Source organism: Thermobia domestica, chromosome 11 (genome assembly GCF_964235325.1).
Source record: "Thermobia domestica chromosome 11, izTheDome1.hap1.1, whole genome shotgun sequence".
In the NCBI taxonomy this organism is placed as follows: domain Eukaryota; kingdom Metazoa; phylum Arthropoda; class Insecta; order Zygentoma; family Lepismatidae; genus Thermobia; species Thermobia domestica.
This window is the reverse complement of record NC_137464.1, coordinates 37,164,860-37,188,237: the sequence shown is the minus strand read 5'-3', so window position 1 is coordinate 37,188,237 and position 23,378 is coordinate 37,164,860. Positions and strand designations below refer to the sequence as shown.

The following is a 23,378-nucleotide window of genomic DNA, read 5'->3' as shown; positions in this document are numbered from 1 at the left end:
TAGCCTAACCCAAACTATAACTTAACTCAGTATGTGATTATTCCGAAAAAATACGAAAACTCGATTTAGGGGCCGTTCAAACATCTTGTGACCCCTGATCCAAAAGCTAAGTATTGGTCAGGATCACTTTTTTTTTTTTTTATCATCCTGAAATTCTTGGTTTATTTAGCTATACATTCACGAATGTTCAAAAGATTGAAAAAGAAAAATGTGTGAGAACATCACTATAGAATTATTTCTCTGTACATGTATAGTTGGACTGGTTAAAAACTAGTTAGGTGAAACATTGAGCTATACACCTACATTGCCTACATTAATATGAACATATATATGCCAATTAGCATCTGATGAAGATAACATTAAGTTATTGAAACTGTTACGACTTATTTTAGTTTTAATAAAGAAGTACATACTCTGGTCAGAAAAATATTAATTATTTGAGCTATATAATCTTAACATTAGCTAACTAACATCGATCAATTCTTCGATTTTTCAATATTCTGATTAAGAGAAAATTAATTAGTGAAAACAAATATATAAAAGTAATAAAGCTGCATTTATTACTGTTACTTATTTAATCATTAATTGAATATGTGATCTGCTGAAACGAAAATGTCTAAAATTGTGCCAAAATCACTTGCTGTTAATGTAATGCAGTTGGTGGTTAGTTAAATTGTAAGTTTGAATTTTCTCGAAGAAAGTAATTAGTGATTTAATGAATTATATTTAACACGTAGTAACTGCTAATAACTGAGGACGGAAAGAACAACTATAGGAAGTCTTAACATTATCAATTCAGTATTTCTGATATGCTTACTGTCTAAAAATATTAGGAAAGTATATGCCATCGGACGATTACTAGAGTGAAAGTTTTTCTCAAGATCAGAATTAGTCATAGGTGAACCAAAACTCAGAATCCCGAAAAGGAATTAACATTGAATCACGCATATAATAGTTTTAACAGTAATTCCGTATCCAAATTGTAACGATAACGTTTATGTGTGATTGCGTATTTAAACTTTTAGGGCGAAGAGTGCTTCCTAAATGTTGCATTAACCAGCAGAGAGAGAGAGAGAGAGAGAGAGAGAGAGAGAGAGAGAGAGAGAAAAGAAAGAAAAAGAAAAGTAGTTTAAAATGTACTAATTAATACTGATTTGTTTATTGATTATTTCAAGTTTTTATGTTGATTTCTGCAATTTACTGGTCGTTATGGCAACGAATCTGTATTGATTACGGTTATCAGTACGGTCTCTATGTACTTATCATCATAATGAAGATATAACAGATTAGAAGGTTGAATTAGAAGAACGTATGTAAATTTACTGTTAGGTACGTCAGATATTTATAATATATTGAATATTAAAGCTACCACAACGAAGGAGTACTTATTTACGTGGTGAATAGTGTAGAATAGTATGAATAATAAGTATTCCAGGAGACAAATGAACGAACTGTGGCAATATATGTAACTTTGTGTGTATGGCTATAAAATTCTGGAGATGAAAATGATTGGTGTAATGAAAATTAACTTTTTTGTTTTGTAGATATATTCCAGTTCTTATGGCTCAGGCGAAAATTTATTGGGATTTAGAAAATTACGCTCAAGTGGAAAAAATATTTCGCAAATCAGTTGAATTTTGCAATGAGAATGATACGTGGAAATTAAATGTTGCCCATGTGCTGTTCATGCAAGAAAACAAGTTTAAGGAAGCCACAGGGTTTTATGAGCCAATCGTGAAGAAACACTATGACAACGTAAGTACATGTGCTTTTTATAGTTTTCTATGCGTCGGCTTCATATTACTTCTCGTTTTACGTAGTCACCTAGTACAATTTTTTAATAAATTTTTGCATTAGTTCATAAAGCAGTACATGCATAATGAAAGGAAGGATTGTTCATAATATTATAAAATACTATAGAGTTCTTGCTGCCATTTCCTTAAGTATAGTTTTATAAGAATTAGTAGTATACACAGTGCCTGTACTTTAACCTTTAACATAACACATTCGATACTTTGGATTACCATAATGGTAAGAATTTTGGAACAAACAAAAATACATCATGATTGTGTTACAACGTACGTCATGATATATTATATTTCACAGCTAAAAAATATTGTCTCAGTAATCTCGAAATTTTAATTTTGTAGTTTGTTTTACAGCTGTTAAGCGTGAATTTATCTTTGTATTACTTAAATAATTTTCTTCAAGAAAAGATCACATTCTTTGACCATTTGAATACATTAAGAAGAGAAATTTTGTCGTGTTATGGATTTTCCACAACGAAAGCGACTGAGCTATCTTTTGGCTGTTGCTTTTGATAACATGTTCCCATAACCAGCACAAATTTTTTTATGGGCATTGAAATAAAATTGCAAAATAGCGCAGTTTTGTAGAAGGTTCACTCATGGCTCAATACCTTACGTCTGATTATAAGAATTCCAGCAATTTTTGCATATCTACTAGCTTCAGCTATTAAAATAACGTTAAGCCTTACCTGCTGCGACTCATATACCTGAAATTTGGGACATTACCGCTGTCTCGTGCACAAAAGGTTCAATACTTTTAGACTGCCTGATATATAATTTTCAAGCTGGCAAGAAAGAACTCATACCTATAACATCCATAAAGATCTATGTCACATTTTTAAGAGATATTTTTCTCTTTTTCAGTGCGACTCATTAAGATTTGCTGCCAAACTTATTTCATATTATACAGATTTGTCATTGTGATAAATTTTAAAAATTAAAAGCAGAATAACTAATTTATGGATAATTTATGTGATCTTCACTCTTCTTATTGTGATCTGTCGACGTTCACCTTTCTTGAAGACATTTTCTTTGATGAGGATTTTTCACAAATTGGTACCCATGTAGTAAGTCTTGTGATTAGTTTCAGTTGAAAATGCAACACTATCTTGAAGTGTCTTCCATGTAACTAACTAATTTAACTGTTTGTAAAATTAATCGTTATGGGTGTTCTAGACAAATGGAATATTTTAATATCCATCCAGTAGTGTCTTTTAGCATTTGTATATAAAGATATTTATTGCATTAAGCAAATCGATATGTTTCCTCCATTATGGTCCAGATGTGATAATTACTGTATTCAACGAGTGCCACTTGGCCGGCCATAACTCTTTGTATACCATAGTTCCGGGGAGTTTAGTTTATAATATTATTATTATTATTATTTCCAGATTTTAAACGTAAGCGCAATTGTTCTTGCAAATCTGTGTGTGTCGTACATTATGACTTCCCAAAATGAAGAAGCCGAAGAATTGATGAGGAAAATAGAAAAAGAGGAGGAGCAACTTGCGTATGAAGATCCTGATAAGAAAATCTTTCATTTATGTATTGTGAATCTAGTCATTGGGTAAGCTGTCTTTTTTCTCAAGTAGGCTATAAAAAATTGTTAAATTTAATCGTCATTTCTAATGTCGTGTGTACGCATAATAATTAGAGGAATTACGTACCATTACACTCATGCCCATATTGTCCATTAGGCTGACTGGGCCCATGTCTAGAGTGCAAAATCTTTGAAGGGCGCAAAATTAAAAAGTATCTTTTAACATTTTTTTAAAGTTAAAAACTGAAAAGAAAGAGCAAAATAAAGGATGTTTGATAGAAGCGCCGTGCACTTCGAGTCTGTGCAGTAATAAATACAAAGACAAGAAACACTCATCTGCATTAACATAGAAGTGCTCCGAATCTACGGAGTAATGAAAATAGTACGACTTTAGGCGTGCCGCATGGTTCCTAAATTTACTTTTAATGTAGGGACGAAAGGGTGGAGAAGGAACGGATGGAACTGTTGAAGGACGTCGAGCTCCTAAATGAAGCCTGATTAAACTTGTATATTTGGTCAGATGTCAATCTTTATTAAATCTAACCAGAGATTTATCCAAGTAAGGTAATGAGTTGCGTGAGACCAGGTTATGTGATAGACCATAAATAAACAAAATAAGGCTTTGTGCGTATAATACTGACTGACCAAAAGAGCAAAGGTGTAGCTAGGGGCGTAGACAAGCCTCAAGCCACCCTTCCTCTCTCAGTATAGTAATATCGAAAATGCATTCTGCCTACATTTAATATGTTCCATGTCTGATCCATCATGTTGAGTTTTTTAAAATAATTTATCACAGAAAACAAGTAGATTCATGTTCAAAAGAGCTTACTGCACACAAGCCTTTGAGTTATATAGTGTATTCTTTTGAGCTCATTCTCGTTAGCATATACATCATAATTTATGATCTGTGTGTATAAATAGAGAGAATTAAAATAAAGATGGTGCTCAGTTTAAAAAGGCTTTGGTCTACCAATCAAAACTCCTTTATATTTATTCTGTCTGTCCGTCCATTTGGGAGACAAAAAAAGTCTCAAGAACTATATGATGGATCACCATCAATTTTGGCCAGGATGTAGGGGTGGGGTCGAGTTCATTGATGGAGAAGTAGTAGGGGGCACGATGGCTCAGGAATGCTTACCTCTGGTGCGCGGTCCCGGGTTCGCTTCCCGGTGGGGGCACTCGGGTCGAAAGTGTAAAACTTTTTCAGGCCAGCTATCCTAAATGAGGTTTCCCTGGGTTCGAAATGGTACCTAACATATAGGTCCCAGGTCGCTTCTTTCCTTCCCTTTCCCCGGATAGTGTGCTCGCCGGGGGACGTCATCCCTCATATGTGACAGGCTAACATGGCCATAGATGCCGAAAGCCCAGAAATCTAAATCCTAAAATCTTAATCTTTACTTCTGGTGCGTGGAGATCCTGGTTGTTCGATCTCCGGCCAAGTTAGTTTGTGGTGGACAACAACATCGCGTCTGTGGGTTTTCTCGGGATACTCCCGTTTCTTTCCGCTTTCTCATCCTATCAATTCTTCCATCATCATTCACTTGCTTTAATCATTATCTCCCTTAGCCTAAACCAGAAGTAGTAAAAAGCAACCACTTCTGGCTTTAGTGTTGATCATTACAGAGCGAAAACGATAGTAGATAGAAACAGTTCTGCAAGCGATTAAGCGTCCGAAGAATGCGTTTCATCGGTGGCATACAGTTTGCTACAACTTGACTTTGGTGGTGTTAGCTACAGTATTTTCATTGCAGATTTATCAGATTTCATTATCGTGAAAATTGACACATGCCTCACGTAACACTAAGGGTTGCCAGTCACCTTTATTTTTGATTCTCTGTGAATAAGTGGTAAGTGAACTGGAAGTGATAGAAATCGGTTTGTTTTTAAATAGTGATCTGCTTAGCCGAATTGTGAGTGCGCGCAATTTCTCGATGTGCATAGTTCCTGATTCTGTTCCCAACGTAAGCAGTAAAATTTTCCAGTGTTGTCTCAACATAATGTGCAAAGTGGGGAGCTACTTGTAGTATTGAACTCCAGTCTAGAAAATCAGAATAATGATGTTTGGGAGCCTATATGTTGACCACGTATCATTCAGCTGAATATGGATTATTTAGATTTCCACAGCCCTTTATGGACTGTAGTTCTAGAAAGTTTAGTTTAGTAATTCTTTTTATCTTAAGTTAATTTCATCTGTGTTTCAATACCGTGTAACTAAAGAAAACTGAAGAAAATGTAAATTCTTTATTATCCGTTTCTCGTATAATTCGCTTCAGCTGTGCGTACTGAAATACAGTACTAAACTTCGTGTTGCAAGACTCTGTAAATACTTTGCAGGGTTGGCTGGTTTAAACTAGCTGTTTTTTTTTTCTTTCTTTTTAATTAGTTTAAACCAAAAAAGGAAAAATGCTTTAAATCGTGTGAACTTCATGTTGACGTTATTACATATCAAACCATCTGCATCCTATTCACCTTTGAGTCAAGGCGTCCCATGTTCAATTCTCGATCGAACCACAACTCCTTTTTCGAATGAAACCAAGTAGCGGTTTGGATGTCACTTGAAACGAGTCTTCTGCCTGATAACATCGGTATTACATAAGGATGGTAAGCCTAAACATACGAAACGAAACCAACTACAGTTTGCTACAACTTCTGCATGCCTGAATGCCTGCTGTTTTATAAAGAAGCCTAGGTTGAATAAATATATTGATAGAAATTGCAGCATTTATCGACTGTCTACGTAACTTCCAACATTAGCTTGGATTAGACTTTCAGTTTTAATTTAATTGAATGGTATCTACATACTAAATTTGTAATTTAATACCTCAGTTTTAGCATACTGATTATGATACGTTTACCTTAAAATTTTACATGCCAAGCAATAACGTTTTTTTTTTTTTTTTTTTTTTTTTTTCCGTTATTGCTTTGCATTTAAAGTAATAACAGGATTTTTCCAATGGCTAAGGCGAGAGTTTCTCGATTTATATATAATTCTGTATAAAGGTTTCACTTGTGTAACTCTTTTTGTCCTTCTGAAATGACGCTTGACGATTATATTAACAAGTATGTAAAGATCAGTACAATGTATTTTTTATCAGGAGTGCTTCGTGAGTGAGTCGGCAGACTCATCGCATTTGTGACGATTTAGACCCGGTGTCAAGTCCAAATGGAGAACATTTTTTTTTTCGGATATAAGCCAAGAAGTGGTTTGGGTTCCGCTTTAAGCTTATGTGATCCTTCCAGCATAACCCCGTTGTACAATAACACCAATGCGAAAAAAAATAATTTTTGTAGCAAATCATTTAAACCAAAAACTGGTTTAAATCCCCCAAAAAAGTTTTTTTTTTTCAAAAAAAAAAAAAAAAAAAAAAACAGCTTTTTCCAACCTTGATGCTTTGGTACATTACATTATATATATATATACGGCTTCAATTACTGTGGCGGTTTTTACCTTCCACCATGACGTTTTTCTGGTTACGCCTCTAAAACACCTGTTTCACTTCTTCAGTGTAATCGCCTTCCACCTCTATCACCTTCTGCTATACGTGTGGAAGACGTTGTAGGCCGTCGGAACGTCAATCTCTGTCGACGGATCTCCATATGACACGGATTATGGCTTCTCTTATGTTGTAGTGCTTCTGGCGAAGTGGTCCCTTTGTTTTGGCGCATTCACTTTCCTTTTCTGCTTTCTTCCTCTACTCTTCTGCTTTTGACGGGATGACACACAGTCATTATTAACCACATTTCATCGCCTCACATTCCCCTATTAGCTACAGAAGTTGTGTGTTGCTGAGACAGCCTCTGACGCGAGAAAAGTGTTGCCGCTACTTTTTATCCAACCTATGTATATACACCCTCCATTCCAAAAGAAACCGAACGTTTTAAAACAACAAAAAAGCAATGTACATTTTGGAACAAATCATTTTTATTAATCAATGTATTCCCCTTCTGCATCGATACACATATTTGCACGCTCCAACAAGTTGTCAAACGACTTCTCCATGTCCTTTATTGGAATGGTCTTTAGGACGGCGGTCGTCGCCTTCTCAATGGCATCAATCGATGCGTGCCACTTTCCTTTCATCGCCAAATGCAGTTTCGGGAACAGATAGAAATCGCACGGAGCGAGATCTGGTGAATAGGGCGGATGATGCAACCGAATAATGTGATTTTTGACCAAAAATTCAGTTACAAGTCGCGAACGATGTGATGGTGCATTATCGTCCAAAAGAGTCCAACTGCCGATTTCGCGATATTCGGGCCGAATACGACGAATTCTTGCCAGCAAACGCTTCATGACGCCCAAGTAAAACTCTCCAGTGACTGTCTGGCCGGGCTGAACAAATTCTTTGTGGATAATTCCTTTTGAATCGTAAAAACAAATCAGCATCACCTTAACTTTTGACTTCACCAAGCGACTTTTTTTGGGTGTTTCTTCATCCGGCGCTCTCCATTCAGCACTTTGCCGCTTTGTTTCGGGCTCATATTCAAAACACCACGTCTCGTCACCAGTTACAATCGATTTCAAGAAGTTTCGATCCTGCCGAGCACTTTTAACGATGTCTTTGCAATGCGCAATTCGATCAACTTTTTGGTCTTCCGTGAGTTTGTGTGGTACAAACCGCGAATTAACCTTCTTAAGGCCCAAAACTTCGGGCAAAATGCGGTATGTGGTTGTTTGAGGAATGCCTAATTCCATTTCAATAACTTTCACAGACGATTTTTTGTTATGTTTGATGAATTCACGCACTTTTTCGATGTTTTCTTCCGATAATCCGGTTCTGGGACGGCCTGATCTTTCGTCATCATCCAGCGTCTCTCTACCCGATTTCAATCGCCTGAACCACTCGTAAACTTGCGTACGGGATAGACACTCATCACCATATGCATTTTGTAGCATTTGGTGCGTTTCACTAAAAGTTTTACCCAGTTTAACACAAAACTCAATTGCAGCTCGTTGTTTGAAACTCATTTTCCGACCGATGTACACAACACACTGACAGTTGAAACGCAATAACTTTGTTGCCGTGCGTCCAAATGTCATGACATTTATACCAGTTGTCAATGAGGGACTACGCCATCTACCGGTAAAATATTACAACAGATGGCACTAGTGGTACTATTTATTTTCAAAAGTTCGGTTTCTTTTGGAATGGAGGGTGTATTCATTGAGAGACAACTGTGAATTAGAAAAGGTGATTTAAGTATTCGTTTTATGTTATCTAAATTGTTTATATTTGTGGATATGTTTATATTTATGCAAGCTTTTGTGGAAGTCCTAATGAGTGTTAAAGAACGCATCTTGTAGTATATTTTAGTAATGTTTTGTATGGTGAGCAAATATATATTCTGATTTATATATGATCAGGTATTGTGTCGTAAGGCCTAACTAGAAACACAATTCCGATAAGTGAAGGTAAGTATTTACTGCAGCATCCGAAAGATATTACATAGTTGTAACAATATTTAGTTGTAAAAAATCAATAATGCAATTCATTTAAAACTATTCACTCGTTTGATAGTTGATGATGATTTTCATACTTTAATTAGTAAGATTTACGGGAAATTGCATATTATGAATTACTACTAAAATAAAAACAACTGAAATTTATTTTCAAGTCTACAAATGCAATCAGTGAATGGTTGTTTATTAAAATTTTAATTTTAACATATATTTACAGCCATGTGTCTCTCAAGACGTTAACTTCATAAATAAGCTGGCATATATTTCCCCTTTCTTACCGACTTCAAAATCTTAATATTTTATTTTCGAATTACATTTGTTTCATTTATGTAGGCTACAATATAACAGTAAATCTAGATCCAATGATAAACTGAGGAACAGCAAAAGAAATCCAAATCAAATCATACTTCACATGTCTGTCACAGTTCTTAATATATTTGCACAAACGTTCCATCCAGTGCCATAACGAGAACACTAAGGCAGAGTAGGGGCGAACGAGATAATTCTTGAGGGTTTAAGTTCACGTTACATTCTTGAGCACATATTTATCTAAACAAACAGCTGGAAATTTCAGGGGACTCAGCCTCCTCCTAGTACGGTCCTGATTCCACCATTAAAAAAAAAAAAAAAAAAAAAAAAAAAAAAAAAAAAAAAAAAAAAAAAAAGCAGCCATAGATGATTCAAGTTATGGGTTTTCACTAATACAGCTCAGATTTCAAAATTCTCCATATGACAATATTGAGAGGTGATCATGGTGCTTATTTCACGGAATCTCTTCTTCTAATCCAACAGTCTTTTCTTCTTTAGTTTAACATCCCACGATTATGCACCGAGACTAAGTAAGAAAGTGATGATGAGTGGGATGATAACGGTGGAAGACAAAAGTAGGGGGAAATTGGAAAAACCCGAGAAAACCAACGCACACGGTGTTTGTCCCACCACAAAGCTCATTTGGCGGGAGTTGGGGTCGAAACTTGTTTTCAAACTTGTAGACATTCTGTATACACATGCTACTTCATTTAATGATGCACATGAATAGTGGTAAAATATTTTGATAATTCCTTAAATTTGTTCTACAACTCTGAAAGAAAATATCTTTGACTTTACCTTCATATTGTCTCTAATGTAATTAAACCTTTTACTAGTAATTTCTCTTTTGCAGCACTCTGTATTGTGCCAAAGGAAACTATGAATTTGGAATATCTCGAGTGATTAAAAGTTTAGAACCATATAACAAAAAGCTAGGAACAGATACATGGTAAGATTCCTAAATATAAGAAAGAAATATTATTCCTAAATATAAGAAGGTACATATAACATTTCTTTTTGAACTTTATATATTGGTTTATTCAAATCCAACTTATCGTAGGTATCTTTGTTTTCTAGCGTTTTTAAGAGTGTGGAAATATAAAGCTAAGCTAGAAGAAAAATGCTGAAGTGTGATTCACCGTGGACTATATGAATTTATTAGTTTTTGAAGTAGACTTTCAGGATTATAAAGCTAATTTTTCTGCAGTGAAAGATTTCATGTTTCACCTGTACTGATCCTTAAATGATGTTTATCCGAAAAGTAGCTATTTTTATTGACAGTCTACTCCTCTGAAGGAAATTCATGGTGAACTGGGTTTTGATGAAAAGTCTCTGATAGTGGTAGACAGGAAGCATGTAGAAATTAAACGCCGAATTGATGCGAAAGATTTTTTTGAAAGGCGAGGCCTGCATGATCTTAGAAATAGTTAGAACTGTTGTGTGCATTCTGTATTGGTTAATAAACATTAGTCTAGTTTTGAGTAAAAGTAAGTTAGTTGTAGAATTCAAAATAAATAATACTCCTCAGATTGCGGCGAGAACGTGCGACGGCAGAATGTCTATGGTGATATACTGTAAAACCTTTTCAAAGTGAGCACTTAAAATAATCAGTTACAATCGTTTATCTAGGGAGGTGATTTTAAAAGGAGCTTGATGATTTTCCAAGTGTTTTCAAATTAGGAATTAACAAATAAGGGGAGAAGCTGTTGAATTGCAAGATGTATTGTATTTCTCTATTGAGTATTACCGTTACTGGGGCCGCGGTGGCTCAGTGGTGGAACAGCATTCACCTCTGGTACATGGGGTCCTTGGTTCAATCCCACCTTGCGCTAAGTGAACTTTGTGGTGGACAAACACCGTGTGGGGGGAGGTCTCGGGATTTTCCCGTTTTATTCCACTCTTCATTCCACCATCTTTCATTTCTCATCATCATTGTCTCTTTAGCCTAGCTGACATAACCATGGGGCGTAAAACTTATAGATTTCATTTCATATTATCCTTACTTATATTACTTTTAATTCAAATTCAAATGTCTTTATTAAAGCGAGATTGAGCCAAGGTTGTTCTACCATCTAATCCTTGTCATCAAGAAAGAGAAAAAAAAAAATAATACAAGGAGTTATAATGAAGTTCAAAGTAATAATAAGAGAGTTAAAAGGAAAGATACATAAGCAAATATGAGTAGCCTTTAAAGAAATCAGTCTGCAAATATAATTAGCATGTAGTTTGTTAATGTAAATCTTTAAGGCTCTGCTATGTAATTATCGATTTCAAAGAAATATTCAAAGTCGCCTAAACTTTCCCGCATTTAAACTTTCGACAACTCGTAGAATAATCCTAAATCGTGTTGCATATAAAATATATAAAATGAGGGAAAAGCAAACATTTCATGAGAAAAAGATAGTCACCACTCTCGATTTTACTTATAAGATTGTGTCAATCAATTTCTGAGAATCTCTAGAATTACTTATCACTTTCAGCTGATTCTCTTTGTTTCATCACAAAGGAAATAACTTCATTGTTAAAAGCAGTATTGGTGGTTGTCTTTACATATCGCTTACCAGCATCACATCGGAAGCTTTATACTTGCAGAAGCACATGCCTCTTCCATAAACTCAACGGGACACCAAATATTTTACTGTAGCAGTGTCTGTATATTAGTGATGGGCACTATCGAATACTTTTTCCTATCGAATGATCATTCGATAGTTGTTTTGAACTATCGATAGTTTTCATTCGATAGTCCGATAGTTTTTTTCATTCATTCAAATATCGTGTTCTTAACGTGCTTCTCGGCTACCTAAACATTCATTCGATAGTCTGCCTGACAAATGTACACTGGACTAGACTCCCTGGAGTCTCTAGGGAGACGTCCGCAGATTGACAAGGCGGTTAAGGAGGGAAGAGCGTTGTTTACAAGTAGAAGCAGAAGCGCGGTACCGCGTCGTTCGAATGAAAGGTCGGCGACTAAAGAAATTCGTTTCTCCTTTGCAGTGTTTCTAAAAGATTTTTTCCTCAGCTACTATTCAACCCAATCTCTGGTTTATTTTATCTATTTTTTTTATTTTATGATCTTCATGCTATTATATCAAACATATTATTGATAACAGTAAAAGTGGAACAAAAAATACATTTCGAGAATGCAAAGATTGCTTGGCGACTTTTTTTCTGAAGCAGTCTTTACTAAGGAAAAACCTCACTCAGGATGGCTGACCAGAAAAAGATGTTACATCTTTTCGACCGAGTTACCCCACCGTGAATCGAGCCGGGAACCGCTCGTACCAAAGGCGAGAGCGTTAGCGACTACGCCACGCAGGGCCACGTGGTAGAATTGAAATAAGGATTCCTTAATTGTTGGGACTGCAACAGTATTTGTGTGTAGAGTAGACATAACCCGATAAAGAATATCTATTTTTTTTAATTTTCATTATTTTCCCCCTTTTTATATTTGTCTACTCAGATAGCTTATGATGCTTCGCCTATATCGGCGAAACTCTGTCTTCAACATTGGGGGGGGGGGGGAGGATGGCTACGATCATTCCTTTTTTTCTATTTATGTTTTAAATATTTACGATATAAAGTTGAAAAAACAATACTGTAGAGCAGTAGTTCTCAAAGTGGGGTCCGTGGAATCTAGCCAGGGGGTCCGTGACTCCTAAAAATTGAAATGTGTTGTAATAAAATGGAACTCACGCCTGTTAGGCAAGAAGTATTTTTTCGGTTACTAAAGCAGTTACTAAAAAGAAAGCAATTAGAAATTACACTTACGTGTGTTTTAAATGTTTTCCTACTTTACTAAATTTCTGCCCTGAGGCTAGTCAGCCGTTATATAGAACTACTTGAAGTGAGAGAAATTTCTTCTTTGTTAGGGCACTTTTTCAAGAGCAGTTGTACATTAACTGTACGATGCCTCGGAATTTCATGGATTTCAACTTCAAGTGGCGGAAAGTTCCCAGCACTACCATCAATTCCACATTTTTTAAAAAGTAAATGTTATTCATTTCTGTGCTTATAAACATCAATCCTCTCCCAATTCTGGTATTTAAAAAACTAAAAATCTATGAGAAACCCCTCCCAAAATATGTTCCTACATCCGCCACTGCGAGTAATTTATGACTCAAATTGATTTGTGTGTGTGCTGTCAGTACAAAGAGTTGTCTAAAAAGGTATTGCAACATTTGATGCCTTTCCGTACCACTTACTTATGCAAGCAGACCTTTCCTGCTCTTTGCAGTATTTAAACTTTAAAGCGAAATCGTCTTAATAATGGAATCGGACCTAAGATTGGTGGTGACAAAAATTATTCCCCATTTCAATGCAATTATGGAGAAACACAAAGAATTTCATTTCTCACATTACTGACCCCACAGATTTGAGAACGTTGTTTATCAAGTGAATTTTCTTTTTTTAAAAACATGATTTTTAGTCTTGAAAGTTACTGTATTTTCAATTGAAATTTCCTTCAATAGGAAACAATCATGTATCTTTAGAATAAATTACTTATTGCATTATTTTTCTTGTCAGTGATAATTCTAATTAGTATATTTTAATAGCATGTGAAATTTCAAATTAGCATTGCAAAGGGGTCCGCAGATCACTTCCCGAATGAACAGGGGGTCCGCAGCTCACTTTCCGAATGAACAAGGGGTCCGCGTTATCGGAAAGTTTGAGAACCACTGCTGTAGAGGATCAAGGTAGCAGAGTTGTCTTCAACACTGGAAGGAAGTCGGAAAAAAATAATCACATTTCTCCCGAAAAAGCACATTTCAAATCGAATTATTGGGGGGACATGTCTCCTTCATTCCCCCAGGATTTGCGCCAGTGCCTAAGAATACTAATATGATGACTGTGTATGCCAGTCAGAAAGTGTCCTCAAGCCACTGGTGTCATAATGTCCCTTGCGCTAACCAACCTTCCGCTTATCTCATAATACTATGAAAAAAAAAAAAAAAAAAAAAAAATTTCCACTTAGAGGCATAACTGTTGAGCATTAAATTAGATTTCATTTCTACCTTAAATTCTTTAAGAAACCTATTTTAAACATCACTAAGTTAAGAACCTATAAATATTTTCAGTCCAATTATGAAATTATAATATTGCCAGAAGAAAGAAAGATTAGTATTTTCAAAATTTTAATTATGGTAAGTAAAATCACAAGATTTTCCTCTTCGCAGCATATACTACACATATTTTATCTTTATCATAACTGGTGCGCGCTTGAAAATTGCTGAGATTAGATGACAGTTGTCCACGTAGGGTAAATTAACTCTCCCCTTAGATCGGGGCATCTCTTTTCGGGATGCAATACCCCTCGAAATGGAACTTGAAGGGGAATTATACGCTCTCCTCTCTCCTCTGGTGACACCATAACGTTGTAAAATAACCATACGTATGCAGTCACTTCTTTCCTCAATTCTCCGTTGCCTGCCATTGGCTGAAATTCATTCGATAGTTTTTAACAGTCTACTATTGGTTGAAATTCATTCGATAGCGAAAAGCTAGTAGTGACGTTAAGCCTTCTTCAGGGCCTCATAGAAAGACACTACGGCTCCTGAAGTCTTAATATAACTATCTATAGTACGAAACATTTCAACAGGCTGGAATTCACTCGCTGCTGTTCAGAAACATTCATTCACGTGGCCGGAATAGGGGGTAATAACACTTCTGGTTTCTCCCTTTCAACATACAGCAAAGCAGCAGGGCCGCCTAACGGTAAACTATCGATAGTCTGGTCTGGAGAACGAAAGCAGTCTGTCAGATAGTTAAGCTCAAGTGTTTGCCTCTACAAAGAAAAAAAATCATTCGATAGTCTGTTGGGCCTATCGAATACATTCGATAGTACAAAACTATCGAATAATTCGATAGTATTCATTCGATAGTGCCCATCACTACTGTATATATACAATCCATAAATAGCATTATTCTTAAGATTTAGATGTTTGAAATTATTTTTAAATTGGATGATAAGAAAATATATGCGATTTCTTTCAGCTGATCAAGGATTGTTGGGAGTTTTGTGGGTCATATTCAGGTGGATAATAAATGGTCAGCACATCCATTCCCAATACCCTATTTCTTTCTTATTCCCAAAGACAGTTATTTAACTAATATCTCAAACTCCTTTGTGGCTACATGGTTACCGTACGCGCCTTAAGCGCGGAAGACCTGGATTCGATTCCGGGTAGGAGTGAATGTGGCTCGCCTAATATGTTAACATCTAAGTGCTGGGTCAATATCGAAAATTCTGTACTTGCTATTCGACTGTTCGGCAGTTTTGAAGTAAGCGTTGGGAGCACAGGGTGTCTACTAAAATTTCGTAACATTCTCAGGTGCGAATTAGGCCAAAGTTTCATACATGCGATAGAAGCATACTTTGGTTGTGATTTGGTAGTGTCTAAAGCCGACTATAGACATTTTTGGTGGTGAATTTTGACGTCTTATAGAACAAAATTTTCCGGTCTGCACTTATATTTGTACAGACAAAAAAAAAAAAAAGTGACCCAAAAGCTAAATTTTGCGACTTTTTCATGACTTTCATGACCGTTTTCTGATTTCTGACTTTTTCATGACTTTCGTGACCGATAGACACCCTGGAGTATTACTTCGAAGAAATAAATAAAGAAAAAAGCTTACATATCGTTTTTCCATGAATAACTTAAAAAAAAATTCACTTTTTAGGTTCTATGCCAAAAGGTGCTTTCTGTCATTGATAGAAAATATGGCGAAACACATGATTAGTGTACGTGACTCGGTGATTCAAGAATGTGTTCAGTTTTTGGAACACTGTGAAGGTATGTACATTTTGAACAGTATAGTTTAAATAAGGTGTATCTTTTCTAGACTAAGAACTTGAGAATTGTCATCTCAAGGTCACCTTTCGTAGTAGCTCCCTCTCCTTGCGTCTGTTTCACTCTTTACTTCTTGATCGCACTTTACCAAATATGTTGTGGTTTGTTTTGTGTGCCTTGAATACTATTAGCAGGATTGCTAATCCTAATAAAGTTATTCCATTTTACATTACAGAATACCAAAGATTCATGAAATGTGTTAAAGTTTTTATTTAGAACACACACAACTATAAAAACGATAACGTTGTATGCCTATTTTCGTTATAAAATGTATTTAAATCTGTACAATTTTGACAGTAAAGGCTTTATAAATAGAGCGGTAGTCCTAATCTTAGATTTTATTTCGAGTCAAATCTAATTTTTATTTTTGTTTTATAAGTTTACGAAACATCGCAAAATACGGACTCAAGTAGTGAAAAGTGCAATCATAATGGAGTAGGAATAATTTTAGTAAGCGCTTAAAAGAGTGAAAGAATTTGTTGATAGGGTTATGATCTTAAGACTTGAAGGAAAAAAGAACGATCTAGTGGTGATACACACATACTGCGACTTCGCATACAGCTGAAGAAGTAGAGGAAAATTATGAAAATAGAAGAAATTATAGACAAAGAGAAGAGAGTGCATGTGTAATTATAATGGGAGAATTCAATGCAGTTATAGGAAAAAATAGGGAGATAATGTTGTATAGCCAAATATGATTCAAGCGAAAGAAATGAAAGGGAAGAGAGACTGATAAATTTCTGTAAACAGAATTCACTAGTAATGGGGAACACATATTAGCACAAAAGATGATGATATACATGGAAATCTTCAATAGACGGCCGAAGATATCAGATAGACTATGTTATGATTAAGGACAGGTATCGGAATAGCTTGAAGAACGCGAAGACCCTTCCTGGGGCCGACATTTCCTCTGATCATAACTTCTTGTTGACTGAATTGGATATTCAGCTGAAAAATGTAGGCAGAACAAAAGTAGGTAACAAGATATCGAATACAGAAAAGTTTGAAAAAAAGAAAAACGAGAAAAGGATATGTGCAGGTAGTATCAGACGGCGAGAGCATATTAAACTTTGTATACAGCAAGCTGCAGAAGTAGTAGGTTATCACGAGCACAAAACAGCTAAGAAACCACAGTTTACAAAACAGATATTGCAGAAAATTAGGAAAAGGAAGCGAAGAGGGACAGATTGAAACAGAAGAAGGCAGAAGGATGTACAGGAAATTAAACAATGAGTTATGAAGAGAAACAGACATACCAAGGGAAGAGTTTTACAAAAGAAAATGCGAGGGTATAGACTTACAAAGAGTAGGGAAATAACGAAGAAATGTACAAGCAGGTGAAATCTATAGAACTTCGGCGGAGTATAACGATGGCACTAGAAAATAAGAATGGGAAGGTAGTCAGCGAGAGAAGTGTAGTCTTATGAAGAGGGAAAGGATATGTTGAGGACTTACGTGAGAGTAGGGATAGACCGTGTAATCTTGTTGTTGAAGTAGAAAATGACGTGTGCGAGGATGACAAAAGGTTTAATATTTTTCGGGATGGATTTGAAAAACTATGTCCGAGATTAGGAATGGAAAGGCAACTAGGATAGACAATATGCTAATCGAATTCATTAAGAATATAGAAGAAAAGGGCAAGGAAGAGCTATTCAGATTGTGAAATGAAATATATGAAACAGGAGAGCGGCCAAAAGACTTCCTGTCGGCGATCATGATACCGATAGCTAAGAAATCGAACCCAAAGAGATGTGAGGATTATAGATCTAGTAGTCTCATATCTCATGCAGCACAAATTTTGCTTCGAATTCTGAACAAAATGTTGCATGGAAGAACAAATAAAAAAAAAGTTGAGTTTAAACAGTTTGGGTTCAGGGAGGTAAAGGCACGAGAGATCCAATTGGGTTATTAAGGGCTAAGATTTATACTGTCAAACTGATTTCAGCAATGGTTTTGAACTTCAAAACACACGTCTCAATATTTTATATTTTTTAGTTCCTTCTTCCAAGACGACAATATGCATATCCTTATCAGTTTAACGGAAACACCTGAAAACTGTATCATTATTAGATTAGTATGGCGTAAAACAGTATAATTATTAGATTAGTATGGCGTGAGAACCTTTCGCCCTCAGAACAACCCTGACGACGTGGAAAAGAGGTCTTGAATTGTAGTAAGTGGAATATCATACTATTTCGCGTGCAATGCATCACTCAATTCCGTGAGAGAGGGTGGACGCAGATCTGCGCGGAAATCTGCATAACGGACCACATGTTCAGGTCCGAGTAAAGAGCGGGCTAGGGGAGGTGTTCAACTTCATCCCGATGTTTCTTAAATCACGCCTTAACAGCTTCAACTGTGTGAAAGGGCACACTATTATCCTGGAATATGGCATCGTTGCATTAAAACATCTGGACCATAAGACGCACATGATGCGATAAAATGACGACATAATCTCGAGCAGTGACGTGACTTATAAGCGTCAGACAGGACTCACTGAAAAACAGGATGTTGTGAACCTGTTTCGTGGTTGGGCGAAGACATTGAGAACAATATGCTTCTCTTGGTGTCCGCCACACACAAACACGGCTCATGGTTTGAAGTGAACGATGGAACTTCGGTGCAATAGTTGAAATTGAAATACGGAACGTTGTAAAGTCATAAAAAAGTAAAACTGGGAGAAGGCGGTTTCAGCCTCGAATCGGCGTTACTTTGCACCGGTCCAAATTACCTCTAGATAGGAAATTATTACTATTGGAACCGCCTGCATTCTGTTTAGGCAAATTTCCTATTTAGGTAGATGCAGGAATGAATTTCTTGTTGGAAAATAAATTATGAAGAATGGCGGATCCAGAAAACTAGTTTGAAAGGGGCTTAACTCACAAAGGTCTAGTTTTTTTTATTTATTTATTTATTTTTAAATGCGTAGACTTTTGGGGGAAGTGGGGGCTTGAAGCATATAGTATAGGAATGACTAACATTAGATTTTTTGAAAAAAAATTACGTGATTTGGGTGGGGTTCAGCCTGAAAGTTCCAAACCCCGTAAATCTTCCACTGATTACGGTTGGGATATTCTTGGACACAATTAATAACCAAGGCAAATCAGTTCACTTTTTTTTTTTTTTCTGTTCCTGAGTTGGCATTTTTGTGTGACATGCTCAACTATCAGAATGTGGTTCCTGTGCTGGTACCAGAAAATACATAATTTTCTCTACAAATATTGGTAATTCATACTAAGTATCGATACAGATATCATCATTCTAGTATCAATATTTGTAGACTGCATGCAGTTTTGTGTAGTATTCGTATGTTGAACATACTTTTCTGTATGTTGTGCAAAGTATCCTCACCTATGGGGTTACTTTGCACCAAAGTTTATATTTCAATAACTATGGTCATACTGAATGTTTAGTAATGCACTTGCACGAATGTTTTCCTTATATATCTAGCTATTATATGTTTAAAATACAGTGTTCTAAATCATTACGTTTGCAATTTACATGCGATTTTCTTTAAAATTATTTAAATCTTGTGCAAAGTACTGTAAAGTACAGTATTAAGACATAAGTGATACTACAAGAGTTATTTTAGAATGACGAAATATTAATAATTGTTATTTTCAGTTTATGGACGAAATGTGAAGACTGTGATAGAACAACCCTTGGAAGAATCTCATCTTCACCAAGGAAAGAATACTGTCACGTATGAGGCTCGACTTCTCAAGGCTTTGTTATTGAAACTACAAATGTATTAGCTACTTCGTCCAAATTTGCATATCGATATATGCACAATGTACCTGAGCACAAATTTTAAATATAGAAATGTTATTTTACACATGCAACATGGCAATTGATTAAATAATAATATAGTAGTGTCAATAACTTTTGTGTATATGGAACAGCATTACCACAGATAAAAGTGTGATAAAGTTATGATTTGATTAAAGTTTGAGCTGCTTTATATTTTGGACTTGTAAGTAGATCACATGTTACTTTAAATTTAATACTTTTATTTGAGCATCCTACCTTCATACTACTACAAATTTTTCTTTTTTCCTTCTTTCAATGATTTTTTTTGAACGTAAAGCTGTAGATCAAAGTCTTAGATAGTCTTGGTGCTGAATAGGACGTTAAACTCCGAATTAACAAACCAATGAGAATAAATTGCTTCGTGTCTAAAGTTATATCATTTTCACTTTTATTTACACAAAACTAGAAAACAGCGTGGCTAAATGGTGACCGCTTCGCTTTGGAGATCCAAGTTCAATAAATGGTGAGAGAATATGTGGTTTCGATCCTATAAACTGAGGGGGATGTTAAACAAACGAGCAAAGCTACTGGTTTGATGCGATTGAAATGTCCATGTGACAAATAATACCTGTTTAGTCAAAGTTGTCTCCGGTTCCAACAATTGGGTTCCATGAGGAGAAGAGCCCAAGTTTGCGAAGAAATTCTCGACCGCACATTTCACCTCTCAGTCTTTAGAAAGATCTTTTCTGTCTAAAAGTGGTCGAGGTGTCGAAAGAGGTGGTAGACGCTGCAAGAGAAGCCAGTAAGATACCGTAGATGAGCAAGCGTTTCCTACTGCAACAGAGTCGGCACCGTTCTGTGGGCCTGCAACATAAGGATACCATGCTTGCGGATAACGTTGACTATGTATTTCATGAGTTCAGTACTGAAATGATCCGTAGTGATGGTTTCTCCTCGAGGCATGATGGATCACCCCAATTATATTAGTATCAATATCTTCTGCAAATGTAGGGTTGATTTTGGAAACCGTCCTGGATTTGATCGCAATGCAATGCCATGCCCATGTATGATTGTCGTACCAGATCCGTTTTTCATCAGAAGTGACAATCTAATGCATGGAATCTTCCCAATTAGTTCAAGAAACTACAGCTCCACACAGCAATTGCTTTTGGCTGGTGTCAACCTATGAGTCCAACTTCTTCACCTTACCGATTACCCGGAGCCCCCGAACATCAGCGCTATTTGCATGCCTAACTCTGTGCGATTGTAACAACACTTTCCGCTTTCACGGTGATCCTGATAAGCTCATGAGAACATATGTTGGTAGCCGTAGGGGTCATTTTACAGTGTTCGGTGTAACAAGCAGAAAATTTCACAGACCAAGGCGTATGACGCGTTCGTTCACCACTCCTGACCTGAATGCACTGTGGAGGTTTTCCACGGCCAGTAATATTTAACTCGTCAAGTAATATTCCTCGCAATTCTGTGTTATCCGTGGTGTACTTTCATACGATCCCGTTCAACAGTGCACTGCGTAATAAATTTTATCGAGATACAATCACACACGTGATGTTCGGTAAGTGTCTGTACTCTGAATGAAAATACTTTCAGATTGAGTGCGAAGCTAAGAATCCCCGCCTGCAATACTGCACAAGCCCCAACTTGCCGGAAGAAATTTCAGCAATACTATGTCAACTGTATTAAGTGAAAGGACAATGCACCAGTGAGTAGGAAGATTTCAGAGAAAGCAAGCCAGATGACTGGTGGACATAAGTTGAAATATGTTGTGTGTTGGGAGGTGGTGCACCTCTAAGTTCTCATCCAAACTAGAATATCATCTTTAAATGCGAAAACTTATCCAACGATGATAAACAGGCATTAGAAAAGACTGTAACATCATATATATATATATATATATATGTAAGGTATTTATTCAATTTGCCGTTATTTACTGAATTACTCTCATATACTACCTAGGTAACTATGTTTGCGTTACCTTCGTAAGTGTGATTTGCCGCAAACTGAGAAACTTCTATGTAACAGAATCTTCATGTAACAGCTTCGTTTCGATGTGGCTACTTTCCATTTCAATACCTACCGTTCATAAATAAACACTTTCCACTGTTTCTTTTCTTTTTTTTTTCTTTCTTTTCTTTTTTTTTTTTTTTCAATGTTAAAAAATACTTTAGAGCTGGATTTGTAAGTTTCTTACGATGGAACAACGGCAAGGTTTCTTTTCGGTTATGAGGTGATAACTAGTCAAAATTCGTTACTGAAAATCGGTCCTTCATTTGCATGCTTTAAACGTACTCGTACCTACTTATTAGGCAAATAGCTCAAAGCTGCTATTTCGCGCTTTCAACTATGTGCAGCATTGTTGATGTAAAACAAGTAGCAGTGTCACGTGTACGAGTTTGGTTTGTATGCGCTAGATTGTAAATTAACATTGAAACCAAAAGTGTTAGTGAATTTCTACCATTTTCGCCATTAGTAGAGAGATCAGAGTGGAGATATATATATTTTTGGCAGTAGAAAACTGTCTGTCGCCATCTATTACCGCTTTTACTGGCACTATAGCGATCAACGTTGAGATCGGAAGTGATTAATTTTGCCACTTGTAGTTCGAGTTGAGTTTAACGTCCCTTTCAATAACGAGGCTATATGAGACGGGACCTATTGATTAACGTGGAATCCGAACAAAGCTCCCGCCGGGAATCGAACCCGGGTCTCCCACATTAGAGGCGCGTACGCTAACTGCTTAGCCACGAAGGAGCTCCACTTGTGGTTTGAATAGAGGGTTAAGAGAGACGATGGTCCTATTCTTAGAACGTCAGACAGACTCAAAAAAAATGCTTCTGGCTATCTCTCATTGCTTTTGCTCTATGCAAATCAATATTGAAACCGGAAGTTGCGGTAAATTTCTATCACTTCTGGTTTTAGTTGAGAGCTAAGTGTGGAAACGAGATGTATTCTTGGGACGCTTAATCGATTGCAAGAAACAGCTTCTCGCTATTACTATTTTTTCTCTTTCTCTATAATTATCAACATTAGTACGGGAAATGGTTGCTTTCTACCACTTTCGGTTTGAATATCACATCCATGAACGAACTAGCTTTCAAATTTTCGACACTACATCCTTGCCAAAATGGATGGTGTTCCATCAAGCAGTTCTTGATACTTTTTTGCCTTCCGGACGGACAGACAGAGTAGATATATAAAGGAGTTTTGGCAAACCATACTCCTGCAACACATTTTACAATTTCGATACTCATGAAGAAATTTGGACTATTTATTGCAGAAAAAAAAAAAAAAGTTATCAAAAACAGCAGCCAGAAAGACGGAACAGTCGCTTTCGTTTTGGAAATTTTGATGCCCAAGATGCTCCTCGCAATGGGCGACCAATCACAGTAAAAGTATATCATGTTATCTACTGAAATTCCAAAATGAAATTTCGTGACCTTTTCTTTACCAAACCATAAAATTTCGGAACATTCTCAAGAGGGAATTTGGACGCGAATTAGACCGAACTTTCATTCATTCGATAGAAGCCTGCTTTGCCAGCTATTTGGTAGCGTCTAAAGCCGACCATAGACATCTTTGATGGCGAATTTTGATGTTTTATCAGGGTGTCTACTAAAATTCCAAAATGAAATTTCGTG

At 36.2% G+C, this 23,378-nt stretch overlaps 1 protein-coding gene across 3 annotated transcripts in view; it reads left to right on the top strand.

Annotated features, from left to right (window-relative positions):
• The window catches only part of Ttc30 (tetratricopeptide repeat domain 30), a 65,121-nt gene extending 45,189 nt beyond the window's left edge, over positions 1-19,932 (top strand). Inside the window, exons 9-13 of one of the 3 annotated variants that reach the window (XM_081730388.1) lie at positions 1,545-1,755; positions 3,200-3,375; positions 9,972-10,067; positions 15,797-15,909; positions 19,594-19,932. In XM_081730388.1, the coding sequence (XP_081586514.1) occupies positions 1,545-1,755; positions 3,200-3,375; positions 9,972-10,067; positions 15,797-15,909; positions 19,594-19,724 (727 nt within the window). In that variant the 3' untranslated portion in view covers positions 19,725-19,932. The remainder of the gene's footprint in view (positions 1-1,544; positions 1,756-3,199; positions 3,376-9,971; positions 10,068-15,796; positions 15,910-19,593) is intronic. The other 2 variants (XM_081730389.1, XM_081730390.1) reach the window with 2 other exon arrangements.
• The last annotated feature ends 3,446 nt before the right edge of the window (positions 19,933-23,378 follow it).